This window comes from Nothobranchius furzeri, chromosome 6 (genome assembly GCF_043380555.1).
Source record: "Nothobranchius furzeri strain GRZ-AD chromosome 6, NfurGRZ-RIMD1, whole genome shotgun sequence".
Taxonomy (NCBI): Eukaryota; Metazoa; Chordata; class Actinopteri; order Cyprinodontiformes; family Nothobranchiidae; genus Nothobranchius; species Nothobranchius furzeri.
In genome coordinates, this window is record NC_091746.1 from 73212326 (window position 1) to 73230335 (window position 18010).

Genomic DNA, 18010 nt, shown 5'->3' on the forward strand with positions numbered 1-18010 from the left:
TATTCTACTAAACTTGTGTTTACAACATTAAAGAACGAGGTGCGGATGGAGCTTTTTTAACTATTCCTCAGATTCTGGATCTGGGTCGTAGAACCGGACAGTTAGGTTCCTACGAAACGTCTCCAGGAGTAGACTTTCTCCCACATCCAGCTGTGAGATCTTATCGACCACAAACAGCTGCAGATCTGTAGGTAATCTTTTTATCTTTAGGGAACAAAAACAAGTTCACGCTGAAGAACGAGGTTTTTTGGGAACATCAATAATGGATAAACACACAGGCATGAAGACAACGATCGGAGAAAATCATCCCATTCAGACCGAATCAGACCAAAGACGGGGATGGGAACGTTCGGGAGGTTGGGATTTTCTCATACCTGCAGCAGGAAGTTTGGTTTTGGAACAATAAAGACCAAAAGAGAGGAGAGGTGGTGATGAAGCTTCGCTCCTCAGAGGATCAATACCCACATCTCAGGCCTGAGAATCAGAACCATCTGCTGCGTTCCAGGATTCTTTTATTCAACACGAGCTCAAATCTGGATCAAAGTCGGGAAAAGACTCTTTAAAGGTGAGCTTGATGGTCCCGCGCAACATCGCTTCAGCCGCAGGAACTCGGCATTGGTTCTGGTCCACTCTTCTTTGCAGCGCTGCATCAGGCCACCCTGCTCTGGTCTCAGGTTCTGAGCTGGACTCTGATTGGACCTCGGCAGGAACTTCATCTTGGTGTGGATCATTGTTCTGGTTCTGGTTCAAGCTTCAGCTGTCTCAGATTGTCTCCAGAGAAGCTCCAGGTGACCTCGATGACTACAAGGAGCCCAGACCATCATTCCTCCTCCTCCGTGCTGACAGCTTGGATCAGCTGTTGAGGTTGCAGTGCATTATGGGTAAACTGCCTTGCCGTGAGACGTCGTTCCAGAGGTCTTGTGGTCAGTTCAGATGAAACTGTACATCTCAGATGAGCTTTTCTCATTCCATATTTTTCTGGTTGTCCTGGCATGACCTCTGACCCTTAACCTGCTACCTGAGGCCCACAGGGTCTGAGATGAAACTGCTGGTGATTGTTTTATTTCTCTTACCTTAGCGTGACCCCAACATCCATTCCTGGGAAACGTTTCCACTTTGGAACAGTCCTCCTCGGTCGTGACAGATGACTCTAGGTCGGTGGTTCCTGGTCCTGGAGGGCCGGTATCCAGCACGTTTTAGTGGTTTCTCTGCTCCAGCACTCCTGGTTCAGTGGTTTAAGCACCCGTGCAGCAGCTCACCAGGGTCGGCAGAAGCCTGTTAATCACCTGCTTGAAAACCAGTGTGCTAGGTTATGACTTGTCGTCCATCTTGTTTTCTGACATTAGATCCCACTTTCTAATGGCTTTAACCTTTGACCCGCCTGCTGCCTCGTTTCTTCCCGTTTAACTTCTTCCTTCTCCCGTTCGCTGCTGAATCTTTCCCCTCCCCGTCTGGTCTGTCCACTCCGTCCTGTCTTTGATCAGCGTCCAGGCTGGACTCCCATCAGGTATTGATGGTATTGATCAGGAGCTGTAATCTGCTGCTGTATCGTTTCACTCATCATCTCCTCTGGTTTCAACGCCTCCACAAAGCACCCGGGAACAACCTGCAGGTCTTTGAAAAGTTTCATAACTAACCTGAGGAGAAGTTTCTGCGTTAGCTTGTGATGTGTCAGACGAAGAGGGGAATGCTTGTCCTCCTTGCTCACTCTGGACATTAAATCCCTAACTAAAGGTTTTATATCATGCTATCGTTTGAGCATGTTATTATTATTTCCTCAGGGAAAACACCCCCCAGTGTTTCGTTTTTTGGGGGGGGAGGGGGGGGGGGTCTTGTATGTATTTTCCTGTTTCAGCTGCAAATTGTCTGCTGCATCTCAAATTCTGATCCCTCCTTCCCTGGACTGTAAACACTGACACCCAGTCTCTCTGTGTAGCTAGCAGGGGGTTCAATCTCTACATATCTGAAAAAAAAAATGATTTCTTTATTTATTTAGTTAGCTCTTTAAATGACGCCTAATGTCCATCCATCCATTTTCTGAACCCGCTTGTCCACGTGGGGTCGGGGGGGGGGGGGGGGGGGGGGGCTGGTGCCTACCTCCAGCGGTCAACGGGCAATCAGGCGGGGTACACCCTGGACAGAGAGCCAGTCCATTGCAGGGCAACACAGAGACAAACTTGCCAAACAACCATGCACACACACACACACCTAAAGACAATTTCGACAGAACAATCAACCTAACAGTCATGTTTTTGGACTGTGGGAGGAAGCCGGAGAACCCGGAGAGAACCCACGCATGCACAGGGAGAACATGCAAAAAGACCCCAGGCCAGGAATCGAACCCAGGACCTTCTTGCTGCAAGGCAACAGCTCTAACCACTGCACCACTGCGCAGGCCATAATGTCTAATATAATAAAATATATTTTTTGTCTATGAGAGTAAAAGTAATAAAGTTTGGCTTGTTGGCATCATGGACGGATTGGTACAGGTGGGTAATCTGCTACCGTCTTAGCCGCCTTTTCTATGTTCAAGGTGCGTGTGTGTGTGTATGTGTGTGTGAGCGGCTCGAGCCTTCAACCGACTATTCACCGTCAGGAGGCAGAGCGGGACATGCTGGCATGAATCTGCGGTCTTCTGGCCTGTAGCTGTGGACTATGGTGGTATTTACGTTGAGGGAGGAGGGGTTTCACTGAATCCAAGCGTCTTGGGTCACAAAAATAACATTTCCTTAAACATGACCTCTCAATAGTGCCAACGCTAATATTTTATCATATCGAGTGCCTTTCTACAGGTCTTTTCAACAAACTTTATTTTCCATCAGTTACTTTGAAGAATGTGTTTTACTACAGAAACCAGAAGTACATGTCCTTAATTTGTATTCTAATAAATAACTATTATACCTTTGAGCTTTATCAAATCTACTTTCATATTTATTCTATTTTATAGCCTAATCCCCCCCCCCCTTCCAATTTTGCATTTTCCTATTAAAGGATGCCAACTTTGAATACATAATACAAAATAAAGCACAGAAAAAGGCTTAAAACAGATTTGATCAAGATCAAGAGAATGACTTATAATGAAATAGTTCCTGTTTATCTGAAAAACGCATTAGGGAGTCTTCACCTTCTCAGTGGCCTAGTGGTAGAGTGTCTGCCCTGGGACTGGGAGGTCAGCGTTCAAATCCCAATCGGGTCATACCAAAGACTTTAAAATGGGACCCAATGCCTCCCCGCTTGATGCTCAGCTCTAAGGGGTTGGATTGGGTTAAATAGTTCCCGAGCGCGATCACTGCTATAGGATGGGTCGGATGTGGAGATGAATTTCACCAGTGTGATGATGACTATCAGGACTTTAGCTTGAAGGCGCGTGGCCCAAAGATTATATTTAGAAATGTGTTCAAAAGCGTATTTAGGCATTTTGAAGACATGTAAATCTAAAGAGTAAGTCACCCCCAAATCTACTTTTTTTCCGATAAACTATATAAACGCGTGTCTAATCGTGCTGCAGACACGTGTAGTCAATAGTTTTGCACTTTAGTGCATTTTAGTTAAAATTTTAATTTTCTGCCTAAAACTGTCAGTGTTGTGCTGTTGTCAGGTAAAAACTCTGCATTTGAATTTAAATCTGCCATCGCGATTGGCTAAGAGGTACCCTAGAATGTTAGCTGGTACCATATGATGTCACAAACAGGAAGTGGGAATGGAGTAACACACTGGTGGGGGGTGACTTGCTCTTTAATATAAAATACAGATCTTTGTAGTGGCTTATAAGAAGGAAGTAGGAGACTAAAGCTCATACCTGAATGGGTGCGAGCAGAAATTTAAAACAAAGGCAGGAGAAAAAAAAAAACGTCCGTAAAAAAAACAAATACATGATTTTAGTTGATAAAAATGTAAAAACCTATAAAACTGGTTTTATTGTCCGCATTTACAAACATAATCCTTTTTCTTTATTCTGTTTACGGGCTAAAAGCGTAGAATGGTCCTGATGCTCACTTCTTATCGGTACCAGCATCAGTATCGGTCCAATAAGTTCAACTGGGCCACGACAAACATGGCGGGACTAAAACTGACCCGAGATCCGGCGATGAAATGACGATGCATGTCACTGCTGCAGCTTTTAAACAAACCTGGTTCCTGGTGACAGATTTTGTCTCAGGAATAACAAAAGTCTGGATTTGATTGGGAATTTTCCTGCTTCAGATTAAAACTTTATGGAAATATTCAAAGAGAATAACTGAGTTCATTTGACACAGATCTCAACTTCAATCACGTTCATGATTAATTATGAACAGACTTGAGATTTGTGAGAAATCGACCCGTTTCTATGTGAGCAGAACCTCGTTAGCTCACCTCATTGTTAGCGGAGTCAGACGAGAAAGTTTTTGGTTTTACTTCATCAGTTCTGATGAAACCAGCAGCAGAATCTCAAGTTTTACTAAGAAAGTCACCAGTTTATTCAGAAACGGAGTCAAATGTTTCCTCAAAGAAACAAAAACAGAAAAATCAAACAGACAAAACTTTGTGAAGATTTTTTATTTGACACCAAATTGACACCAACACAGTTCGGGTTTGTTTCATAGATTGAGTTTCACACGAAGGAACGCTCATATACATGCATCACGTCACTCATGATCCACAAAAACCAGTTAGAGGTCAAAACGGAGCCGGAGGCGTCTAAAGGAAACCAAAAAGGGCTTCAATTAACGAAGGAAAACGTCCCTGCCTCAAAGATTTCCTGTTTTGATTACAGAACACGTGAGTTTGTATTTATGAGACGTTTTCTGTAACTCTCCAGTCGGTCTGGAAGAACGATCCCAGAAGATTTTCACCATCAAAGCTCCTTTTTCTGCTCGGCTGCTCTCATCTTCCTCACTTGTTACTTACTCCTCAGCTGCCGTACTTTTCTCACCCTTCCTCTCGCGGGAGGCTTCCAGAAAACAAGTTTAGTCAAACTGTTAAGAGCAGAAACCCAAAGATTAAGATCTCAACGCTGTCAGGATGCACTGAGAGGGTTTTCAGAAATCCCTCCGACCTCGGGTCGGGAATTTTTCTGAGGAAAGGAAGAAGTTGTGAAAAGCTTTGACACGCTCGGGTTTACAGGTGTGTGATGCGTTAGAAGCTTTCTGACGGCTCTGAAGAGGAGGCGAAGGAAGGAAACGCTTCAAACTTCCCATAAATATCCTGTTTTTTATTATAGTTTATATGTAAATAATCTCTGAATAAAACTCTGAACCATAAAAGATCAAAGACAGTTTAAAGCAGGAAGCTCCAAACTAGCAGGAAAATCACAGCAGCGTTTAAAAATAAACAAAAATCCCTTTCCCTCCGAATACCCGAGACTCAAACTAAACGTGTAAATTGTTTAAAAAAACAAACTAAATGTACTGTAATCCAGGTTGTTTTATTCAATCATAATGTTTCTGTCTTTGTTCTTTTATCCGAGTCTTTTTGGTCCAATCCACATTTCAAAATAAATTCCCCGTTAGGAACAATCTACCTGCACCCATCAGAGATTCATAAACCACATTTTTAACATATTAAAGGCCATTTTGTAAAAAGATTCCAGAGTTTCAGGAAAATCCCAAAGAACAAAAAAGCTCGTAAGCAACTAAAGAATAAAGAATTTTACTTGATGTTGTCGTAAATATTAATATCTTTTGTAATTCTTTGTCCTTTTTGTTCCTTAAAGTTTCACTGAAATCATCTAAAACAATAAAAAGGCTTTTCACCAAAATGGCTGATGTCACGATTAGCCACCATAACTCACAATGACTCAGCATAGCTCATAATGACTCAGCATAACTCACAATGAGTCAGCATAACTCACGATGAGTTAGCATAACTCACAATGAGTTAGCATAACTCACAATGAGTTAGCATAACTCACAATGAGTCAGCACAACTCACAATGACCCAGCATAACTCACAATGACTCAGCATAACTCACAATGACCCAGCATAACTCACAATGAGTCAGCATAACTCACAATGAGTCAGGATAACTCACAATGACTCAGCATAACTCACAATGAGTCAGCATAACTCACAATGACTCAGCATAACTCTGCACACTGGACAAGACGACAAACAGCAGCTTGATAGTTGAACTGGATATTTACAGGTTTCTACTGAAGCCAGGTGGAGGTCTTAGACGCTGGATTATAATCCGAACCTAGACATCTGATTCACACAAGCACATCGAGAAGATGTGAGAAAAATAAACAAATGTTCAAATATGTTAGAGAGAGAAAGGCTCACATTCAGCACTAAGGTTTCACTTTTCTTGTGACTATAGATTTAGTGATCTTCAGATGCGTTTTTCCTCCAGAACCTGAGCCGGGTCGAGCTTTTGGACGGAGAATATGCGATTTTTGGTGAAACTCAGAAATGTGGTCTGAACCGATTCAGAGGAGAAAACAATCAGAAACGGGGTAAAACCAGCAGAACTTAAACACTCCTGATATGTTTCACTTCACAGAATCAAACAGGAAATAAACTTAAATAAACAGGAAGTGACTGAAAAACATCTGAAACAAATCTTCATGTAAACTCGTTTGAATATTTACAGCTAGTTTCCTCATGATGACTACCGAGGAGACTAATCTGACCCAAACCAGCACCCGGGCTTGGACGGTTCTGGGTCAGCTGCAGCTCAGAACCACCCCAGACCACATCAGACCATGAAGCGATGTTCCTTGCCATCGTGGGCCATCAGGATGACATTGCGGTTGGAGGTCCAGATGAGGCGGGCGAGCTTCAGGTGGTTCTGGGATCCAGGAGAAGCGGGCTGCACCGGAGGAACCTGGTAGGTCTTGATGCAGCGGAGCTGAGGAGCCGAGTTCAGCATCCCGATGCTGCCGAACAGACTGGTGTTCATCTGAGGAGGAGTGACCACAGTCAGTTAGCCTGAGCAAGTTCAGCCGCTCTAAAGAGCAAGTAGTTCCTACCTTACCCTTACATCACTTCCTGTACAGCCTCTGTTCTGAGAAAAAGCTATTATGTCTATCAGGACTGACGAGCTAACAGCTAGTCTGACGCTGTACTGCTGTCATTGTAAAATGGCTCGGACCTCAGTCACGTTCACACACAGCTAGCATAAACATCACCTGCAGGAAATATTAATTGAGCTGAAGCTGTCGTGTCATGAGACCGTCTCAGGCGCAACAAGATCTTTATCAGTATAAACAGCTTATCTACTCAGACTAGCCGTTAGCTCATCAGTCCTGTCAACTCTTCAGATTTACACGGAAGCACCTGAACATGGCTGCAACTCCCTCAGAGCCAACGTTTAGCTTTTCACCTCAGCTTCTCTGGAAGTCCTGTCAAATAAAAACCTTTGGATGAAGATCGGATTAAGCACAGATTATAAAAGGATTAAAGGATGAAGTCACCGTTTCATTTAGGAATTTAAGGTCAAATGAAAACAACTTCAAATCTGGGTGATTTTCAGATTAAAAGTCTCATTTCCGGCAGCGCAATTACACTATTTGGGGCTAAAGTGACAAAATAAAATATAAGATCTTATGTTTACCACGAACTCAAAATGAGGTGAAAAGCAGGAAGATGAAACTGGGCGCAATTTGTGTGTGTCAGAAAATAACACACACAAGTAGAAACTATCTGTTCCTGAGACATCAACCCCCCAGACACACACACACACACACACACACACACACACACACACACACACACACACACACACACACACACACACACACACACACACACACACACACACACACACACACACACACACAGACAAAGCGTCTACCAGCTAATTACCACAGCAGCCGTCTTGCCGGCGCGCTACCAGTGGTTTATACTTACAGTAATGCCTTTAGAGTGTGTGTGTGTGTGTGTGTGTGTGTGTGTGTGTGTGTGTGCATGCAAACATATGTGCATGTGTGCACAGACAGCCATGTCAAGTGATGTGAAGTCCTTTCATTCAAAATAACAGTTCTGGGAAGAGAGACAGAGGTGTGTGTGTGTGTGTGTGTGTTTGTGTGTGTGTGTGTGTGTGTGTGTGTGTGTGTGTGTGTGTGTGTGTGTTGTCATGAAAATAAACGTGAGATGTTTTCTAGAACGATCACATGACCGTTTGGAGGCTCGGATCGGTCTTTAATGGAATGGGCGTTGGCAGTAATTGACGACACATATTTACATGATAAATATGATCACGTAGGAAAATCTTAAAGGTGTGGTTCACTCGTTTCATCGACACATTCAGTCTTGGGTAGGAATGAATGCCTTGTGAACTGGTTTGGTTTGCTTTCAGCGCCTCCTCGTGCCTGCTTGTAAAACCAAAACCCAACTCCTCGCTGTGCGTGGACCTCTCTAACACCTTAATCTACCTGCTGAAACGTCTCACCAGCCTTCATTAGTGTCTACAGGAGTGATTCATCACTAAATTAAACAAATCAGCTGTGTTCATAGTCTAAAACATGCAGGAAACGAGCTGCAAGCAGAACGCAGCGCCAGGTATGTCAGCTCTATGTTTAATAAACCCCAACAGACCGGATTACCAGTCTGAAGTTGCAAGTGGATTATTCTGGCTACAGGGGGCGATAAGGGCCGGCGGTCTTTCATTAACCCAGTAAAAGGGTCATTTTATCTCATACTTGCCCAAGACAACACTTTAAAAACATGAAAAAGCAGCAAAGTATCTCGTTAAATAACTCATTCTGATTTCTGCTGAACCCTCCAAGTTTTTCCACAAATTTTCAACCATAGAGAAAATGTTTATTTCCTACATTTACAGCTTTAATAACATAACTTTAGGACTTTAACTATGGAAACAGGCCTTTTTTTATAATTTAGAGCATTAGACCGTAACACTTTACAATAAGGAGCACAAAGTTGTACTTCATTACTGGGAAAGATTTAAGAGATAAAGAGGAATGAACCAGGGACTAATGAGTAGTTAACCAGTACTTACTGGTTAAAACACGCACCAGTCACGTCCGTGTGACGTTCCAGTTTCTCAAAAACATTTTATTTCCTAAACTTGGAAGCCACATATAAACAATGTGAAAACTAAAATAGCTAAAACAATTGTGATGTTGCATAGAGTAAAATGGTCACTGGATGATAGCTCCCTATATTTATTATATAATTCACTTATTGCACCATATTTAAACTATTATATAGAAATCTGGGGCACACCATACAACACTTGTACAAATTCTATCTATATACTGCAAAAAAAGAAATAAGAATCATTACAAGGAGTAATTACAGAGATCCATCTAAGCCGTTATTCATAAAAACAAAAACATTAAAATTCTATGACCTAGTGGACTACAATACCTCTAAATGTATGTATAATGTAAACAAAAAAAACCTTCCTAAAAATGTACTTAGAAGATTTATAAAAAGACAGAGTAACTATGGAACTAAAAGGACGTGAATTATTTACAATACCCAAGCATAGAATAATTATAAAGGCGCGCTGTGTCTCTATATATGAAGTTAAAATATGGAATAAGCTAAGTAATGTAATCAAGGACGCAAAAACGATATTTACTTTCAAAAAACTAATTAAAAATGAAATACTGGAATCATATACGTGCAAATCAATTATATAAATACATAAATAAATAAAGCTATAGAAGATGTGTGTATGTATAAATGTGTATGTTTGTTTGTTTATGTGTACATGTAGTGGATACGTGTGTATATCTATATGTATATGTATAAATGAAGTATGTGAGACCATATGTGCATGCGGTGCACTTTAATGTATATATGTATGAATAGGTATATGTGCAAAAATCCTTTTGCTTTTTGAATTAATACTATTAGTTATTTTGTTCTTCTTTACAAATTGAACTCAAGTTAGCTAACCAGTCGAGCGATTACTTTGTATAGGCTCATTTATAATTATTGTTATTTCATTGTAAAAATGTCATTTTAGTTAAAAAGGGGCAGATAACATATGTTTTGTTCTTTCTGTTCCCTTTTCATTTTCTTGGTTTGAGATACCTCGTTTTATTTGTTAGCATTGTTTTTTTTCTATTTTAATAATAAATGAAATAAATAATAAAAAAATAAATAAATAAAAAACTATAAAACAATAACCCCTAAACTCTACCAGAGCAGTTCATTATCATGTTTTTACTGTTCGTCGGCCCTAACAAGCCTCAGTGCTGCACTGATATAGGCTCAGGCATGCGCCACGGCTACTTTTCCTCAGGTTCACACCTCAGATGACCATTTTTGACTGTTTAACTCATTATTGATGCATACTTCAAACATAAAAGCTACTAACTCAATGGATGAGCCACAGTTCTCTTGGATAGACAAAGCTAAAAACACTTTAGCAGACCATCAACATAACTATGAAGAACTAGAGGTGTGTCTGTATTTGGATGTCTTACCTGCCAGAAGCAGATGTGGCTGTCGGCGCTGGAATACGTGGCTAAATATCGACCGTCAGGAGCGAACGACACGGCCGTGATCGGACCTTTGTGGCCGTGGATATTCTACAGGAAAAAAATGAAAGATAATCAGGTAAACACCTCTCCGCTGTTTGTTTTGTTGTTTGTAAAAATGTTTTGGGTCATAAGGTCAAGAAGAAACAAGTCTAAACCAACCTGGCTGACCCTCTAGCTACTCTTATGGCGCTGACACATTAGCGTCAGCACAGCCCCAAAAGGTATCGAACGGCACCGGAAGTTGGTTTCACACACCAGTCAGATTTGCATTTTCGGTTCCGAGGCGACTCTTTTTCTCAGACCTTCTCCCCAGTGGTCAGACTGGGGCCGAGACGACACTACGGACTGATTGTCGTCGTCCTCGTCTTCCTCCGCTTATCCGGGTCCGGGTCGCGGGGGCAGCATCCCAACTAGGGAGCTCCAGACCGTCCTCTCCCCCGGTCACCTCCACCAGCTCCTCCGGCAGGACCCCAAGGCGTTCCCGGACCAGATTGGAGATGTAACCTCTCCAACGTATCCTGGGTCGACCCGGGGGCCCGGGGGGGTCCCCGCACGCGCGATCCAGTTTCATGCTGGATGTTGTTGAGTAAACGTCTGTCTGTAGCACGGAGCTGCCGATCAGTGTGGCAACAGGAGAAGACTGAGTGTGTGAGTGAGTGTGTGTGTGTGTGTGTGTGTGTGTGTGTGTGTGTGTGTGTGTGGCACAGGATTATGAGGACACACACACAGCAAATTAAGAAGATAATGTGGTTCAGAGTCTCCAAAAGCAACACAGCTCACGTCCACCTTTTGTTTACCTTATGGAGCAGAGTTTCCCCGCGCGTATTAAGCCCCGCCCACAGGCTCGGGGATTTCCGCCTTCCTTAGAAGTCCCTCGGATTTATACGTGAACACTACACCGCCTGTTCCAGCCCAAACTCACGCCATCCAGCCCGACCCGAATGTCTAAGCGCCATTAGTGTCGCTGAACACTTCATTAGTGACCAGCTTCTACATTTGTTTTGTTCTAGAAGAGAAAACCAGTTGATGTATTTTATTTACCTGATATGTAGTAAAAAATTAAAATGTAATATTTCTTCAACCAAAAGAAAAATCCAATCCAAGTTTGCTTGTAAAACACTAAAGTAAAGGAACTCTGTAAAAATAAAACCAAGGTGGCTCAGGCACCTAGTTAGGATGCCTCCTTGATGAGGTTTTCTGGGCACGTCCAACCGGGAGGAGACTTAAAGGTAGACCCAGGACACGCTGGAGGGACTATGTCTCTCAGCTGGCCAGGGAACGCCTTGGGATTCCCCGGAGGAGCTGGCCCAAGCGGCTGGGGAGAGGGAAGTCTGGGCCTCCTTGCTTAGGCTGCAGCCCCCACGATCCGACCCGGATAAGCAGACAAAAAGTTATGGATGGTTTATAGATGTCCAACACTTTCAGTTATATCAAACCTACAATTAATTTATTTGAATCATTCTAAATGCAGACATTTGTTGGTTAAAAAAAGTCTTAAAAGCATTGAAATAAAATATTTTAATTTAAAGAGAAATGATCTACTCCCTTTGTATTTAAGAAGATTCAAACAGAAGATCGTTCATGTTTTGTCTCGTTCAGATTTCAGGGCCGTTTTAAACAAGGCGGGTTCATTGATGAACGAGTGAAAACAGACGAGTGAAAAACAGAAATACGGCAGTGAGAAGTGGAGAAACCCCGAAAAGATAGATGGTACATAAAAAAAATACAACTTCAGTCAATGTAAGATTTACTGATTTACATCCTTCCTGTGGGAATACCGGAGTCTCCGGTGAAAACGCACAGAGGCAGGATAACAACGGAAACCTGAAACCGTTTCTGTTTTTAGACCTGGAAAGCGCCGAGACATTTTAGAAGGGTTAAAATAAGGAGAATTAAATAAACCTAAGAAATGTCCAAAGAGTGGAATATTTCTTTATGGAATTAAAACAAGCTTATTTCATTCAACTTCCACCTCGAGACAACCATTCATGCTTTCATCACCTCAAGGTTGGACTACTCCAACGCAATTCTGTTTGGCATTTCAAAAGCCGCATGATCTCGCCTTCAGCTGATACAAAATGCGACAGCAAGATTTCTGACCAATACTGGCCGTCGGCAGCACATCACTCCAATTTTAGCAAGACTTCACTGGCTTCCTGTGCACTACCGTATACGTTTTAAAATTTTATTGTTTGTTTTTAAGGCGCTGAATGGCTCAGCACCACCCTACATATCCGAGTTACTCACTCCTTATGTGCCGGGCAGGATTCTCCGTTCAGGTGACCTACACCTACTACAGATTCCTCGTCTACTCTGCAAAACCCGTGGTGAACGAGCTTTTTCTGTCTGCGCTCCGAAACTCTGGAATGATCTCCCGCTGAATATCAGACTCTCCCCCTCCATTGGAGTTTTATCTCACTTAAAGACTTACTTTTATTCCTTTGCTTTTACTGCCTAGCTATTTTATCGATGGTTTATTTACACTGTTCTTTTACTGATTTTATTGACTTCTCTTGGTTGGTTCTTTGTGCTATGCTCTAGTTGTTTTATTCTTTTATATTATTCTTTTAACCTAAATGATAAATGACTTGCACTTGTATAGCGCCTCTCAGAGTAAGGACTCCAAAGTGCTTTACACTACAGTGTATCAGTCATCCATTCACACACTGATGGTGATGAGCTACGATGTAGCCACAGCTGCCCTGGGGCGCACTGACAGAGGCGAGGCTGTCGAGCACAGGTGCCACCGGTCCCTCCGACCACCACCAGCAGGCAAGGTGGGTTAAGTGTCTTGCCCAAGGACACAACAGCAGCATTCTCTGTCCGGAGCCGGGATCGAACCTGCAACCTTCCGATTACTGAACAACCCGCTCTACCTCCTGAGCTGCTGCTGTCCCATGTCGTTTGTTTCCCAGATGTCCGTGTCACGGACTCCGTAGTCTTCAGAAAGTTTATTTTTACAACTGAAGAGAAGACGCTGTCATGTTTTCTCAAATGCTGCAGCAGTCCAAGCAAGGCAACGTCTTCTAATGATTCCATTTTAGCAGCCGTTAGCAGAGCGCTGTGCATCGTTGTGTGCGTCAGTGACATTCGGTCAACCAGAAAATCAATGACAACGGTTCCACCTTGCTTGAATTGCAAGCTCCAATTAAATGTGTGAATTTTTTAAATGTGTTACAGTATTTACATACATACGAACGCAGGCTGCCTGGACAGAAAACACACTAGTCATAGGCTCGTTGGGTTGGGGGTTGGAGGACCCTCACCGACTCCACCTTTTCTCCAACAGTGTGTATATGTGTGTGTATACTTGTGTAGCGTGAGGAAGTATGGGTTTTTCTGTGTCAAAGGTTGTATTTGCCCGGCTGGGTCGAAGCTGGGTCACCAGCAACTTTCACCCACAGATAAAGACCTCGGCCGCCAGCGAGTCTACACGATCCCACAACAACCGAACATCTGGTCTCCAGAAGAAGGAGTTCCCACACAATCTAGCCATAATAAAAGAGTCTTACGCTTTCTTTGTTTATTAATGCTAAATAATCAATTTATCATTTTGCTCATTATAAATGTATTTTAATCAAATGAATTATTGTTATGCTTAATGAACTATAATGAATCAATGCTTAATTAAATAATGTTTGAAGATGTTTGGTGATGACCTTCACACTCACTCACACAGGTCTGCATCCACAGTAACTCCCAAAACACATTTGTTCTGACGCACAAGTTTGCTTTGGGAAGAGAACTGGGTTTTTCGTAAGTCATTCAGTTCGAGTTTGACAACGAGAGAGAGCGGACGTGCTGAACAAACGCCAACGGGGAACGGAGCCGCCGGCTCTTTCCCCCCCCCCACGCTATTCCTGTCAAGCCAGACAGAATAGCTGAAATGCAACCGCTAACGCAGACTCGTCCAGAGTCTTTGATTTCTGAGTAATTTAAACTTGAGAAAGCGCATCTGCCAAATGCTTCATCAACGTGTACCGAGGTCATCTCTGGACCGGAGCGTCGCACACCTTCGTCTTCTCTGCCAGCCAAGGTGTGACCTGGATGAAACTCCTCCGAGTTCCGAGTCCGAAAGAGGGTGAGGCAGCAGACGACCAGATAGCGTTCTGATGCATCTTTTCTAATAAGAACTAAGTTTAATTCAAACCATCATTTTCACTCAGAGTCACCTTTTCTCTCCCTGAAGCAACCTCACACACATGCATGCACGCATTCATAATTCCATCATCCTCAATTTTAGCACATCCAACACAAGGTCTATTTGAGCAAGCTTAAAATATCAACTGTTAAAGATTGTCCAACAAGGTTGCCAATGTTGATTATTTTTCCTATGATTGTCATTTCAAATCATTAGTTTAAATTGAAGAATTAAAATTCTTAAATTTCAAACTTGTCTCTTCATTGAACTGAAACACAGACACCCGGATATGATCGTCAGCTTATCGAAGAAAACAACCTTTGAGTCTTCTTAACACTATAAAATTTGGTTATTAATTTGTTAAAATTAATATTCCGAATTAATATGTAGAATGGTTCCTCTTTAATAAAAGAGCCATAAACCATTACACTACACTTGTTGTATACCTGTTGCAACATTGAACAAAAAAATAAAATAAAATAAAAAACGAACGTTTTGACATGGTGTTGGTCAGAGATCAGAACTCTGATGAAGACACCTTAATTTTTTTTTATGGCACCTATCACATTTTCTACATTGAGCCAAATGCGCCAGCCCCTTCATTCGTCTAAAGGTCTGCCTGGGAGACAACGGGCTGGAGGAAAGGCAGCTCTGGTCTTTTGGTCGTTGAGGAGCTGCTTCCCAAGGAGCTTAATGCTCTGGCATCTGATGGGGACTATGTACAGCTGGTGCAGGGCCAAGCCAGAATGAGCAGGTGGGTGCTCAGGACAGCTCCTCAGGTGTAGCACCACCACAACTCACAAGAGGAGGAAAAGGTGCACCACATAACAACACAAACGGCTGTGGCCATAACAGTCTGGTTGATCATGTTTCTGACAAAACTTACAGAAAATCTGCTCTCCAAATTCATGTAAACCTCTGGGTTAATGTTCTGCTTTAAACTTCCAGGATGTACTTGTTTTTTAATCTCGCGTTGACGCAGGCGGCAGGCTTGCTGCTGAACTGCACGTAGTACCGGAGTGTTCCACTAGGGTAGAGCACTCAGACCGGATAGAGCCCTGGGTTTGTTGTGTACAACCAAAACTAACAAGGCATCAATTGAATAAATCAGTAACAGGTTCATTTTGAGATCACGGCGAGTGTCTCACTCTTTTTTTAACTCCGCCTACATGACTGGTTGTTTTTTTCCTGTTTGTGTGGAGGGACAGGCCAGACTAGTTAACAGGTATGGAGGCCTGCAGTTGCCAAAATACTTTAACTCATTCGCTGCCAGCTTTTCTCCCCGTTTTTACTGTTTTTTTAAGAGCCACAGAACGTTGCGCGCTAGGATGATGTCGACGCCGAAACAACCAAAACAAAGAGGAGACTCACCTCTTACATCAGGAAGAATCTGCGTGTTTCGAGCGTTATCCGTTCTTTCATAATCCGTTGTTGAATTGTGATCGGCAGAAGCTTTTCCGGTTTGCGCCTCACTTTTTTTACAGCAGCGGTCCAAAACGATCTCCTAACACATGGATGTTCTGCTTCCTGTTCATGTGACGTGTGACGTACACGGATGAAGATCGGCTTTAGAGCTGAGACGTTTGTTATCACGGAGCAGGGGCTCAATCCGATGCCCACACAGTAAAAACATGCAAATGACGACTTTAGTAGTCATTGGCAGTGAATGAGTTAAAAGGTCATTTGAATCTTTCCCTACTCCCTACATTAACCGCTTCCGGTTGGTAAAAAGATGGCGCCTGTGCTTGGCTTAGCCGCAGTCACCGGCCACTTTTTCAAACCTTTCTCCACTAACCTCCTCTTTTCTACCTTGCTCCTGTCTGTGATCCTCTTCAGTAGTGTCCCTGCTACCATCTACTATGATCGCCAGACTCATTTGTCCTTCCGTTCGTTCACAATCGCCCAAGATGCACCGAGGACGTACCGCCCTGTTTGTTTATCTGAGTGGCGCACTGGCCCGGAGCCAGACGACGTTTCGAACCAGGGCGCCTCCAGTGATGTTTATCTGGTCCCGGGGAAAAGTTGGAGGAAAAGAGGTAAACAAGCGGGAATCCAGGTGAGAATAAGACTTCTCTTAAAGCGTGGTTTATCTAGTAAACCTCGGCGTGATATTCTAGTTTCTTGTCCTTTGTTTGGTGACCTGAGCACCACTTCCGCATTCCCACCAGGCCGCGTTGCGGCGCGGTTTCTCCGTCCAAGTTTTTTAAGGTTGGTTTATCCTCATTCCTCAGTGGTTTCTCCTCCGGTTCCCTCCATAAGTGGTTTTTATAAACACCGTGGATCTAACCCTGCTAATTTACGTCCACTAACTCCAGCTGTTTCTGTAGTTTCTGATTCCTCCACCTCACTCAGCATGGCTCTATTAAATACCTGCTCTGCTAACAATAAGACCTTCCTGCTCAATGATCTAATTCTCTCTAAAAACCTGGATTTTATGTTTCTGACTGAAGTTTGGCAGCAAACATCTGATTATTCTGCTCTGACTGAACTCTGCCCGAATGGTTTTTCTTTTCTTAGCCAGCCCCGGGGTTCTGGTCATGGTGGAGGCCTAGCTGTTGTTTTCAGAGACCATCTTCCATGTAGCTCTACAACCTCTGGTCACTTTGCTTCCTTTGAACTGCAGCTGATTAAAGTCGGGCGTAAGGACCCGTTCTACTGTGCTGTGGTCTATCGTCCACCTGGTCCAAACAGTTCTTTCCTTCAGGAGTTTAGTGACTTTCTCTCCTCCACTGTGAAGCTGTCCAGACTGGTGATTGTTGGTGACTTTAACATCCACGTTGATGATCCCTCTGATCACTTTGCCATTAATTTCTCCAGCCTTATGGACTCCTTCAGCTTTACCCAGCATGTTTCTGGCCCCACACACACCACACACCACACACCCTTGTTTTTACCCTGAGTCTAAATGCTGACACTGTTTGTCCTGAGGACGTTTATATTTCAGATCACCATTGCATTTTCTTTAACTTGTCAGTTTCTGCGTCCCCACCTCCTGCTCGTCGTATGGTTAGTTCTCGTTTTCTTAATGAGAGCACAGCTAGCAATTTTTCTGCTGCTTTTGATCCACCCTGTTCTTCTGATAACGACCCAGATTCCTTAACTTCTCAGTTTAACGAGCACTGCCTCTCCATTCTGGACAACATCTGTCCTGTCAGAACCAGATCAGTTCCTGCAGTGAACCCTACTCCCTGGTTTAATGACAGCCTTCGCAGCCTGAAGCGCCAATGCGGAAAAATTGAGCGCTTGTGGAAGAAAACCCATCTCCACGTCCATCTGCTGCACCTAAAGGATCTTCTGTCATCCTTTAACTCTGCAGTCAGAGACGCGAGGGATTCCTATTTCTCCAACCTGGTGTCCCAGAGCAAAGGGAACCCCAAGGTGCTGTTTAACACCATCAGCAGCATCGTCTCTCCTGCCTCTCCTACAGCCTCCA

The 18010-nt window shown here is 43.2% G+C and overlaps 1 protein-coding gene across 1 annotated transcript in view; it reads right to left on the reverse strand.

The window, feature by feature from the left end:
- Nucleotides 1–6449: 6449 nt before the first annotated feature.
- The window catches only part of LOC107375088 (WD repeat-containing protein 7), a 162593-nt gene continuing 151032 nt past the window's right edge, over nt 6450–18010 (reverse strand). Inside the window, 2 exon segments of the mRNA XM_070552547.1 lie at nt 6450–6880; nt 10380–10484. Of these exon segments, the coding sequence (XP_070408648.1) occupies nt 6677–6880; nt 10380–10484 (309 nt within the window). The 3' untranslated portion in view covers nt 6450–6676.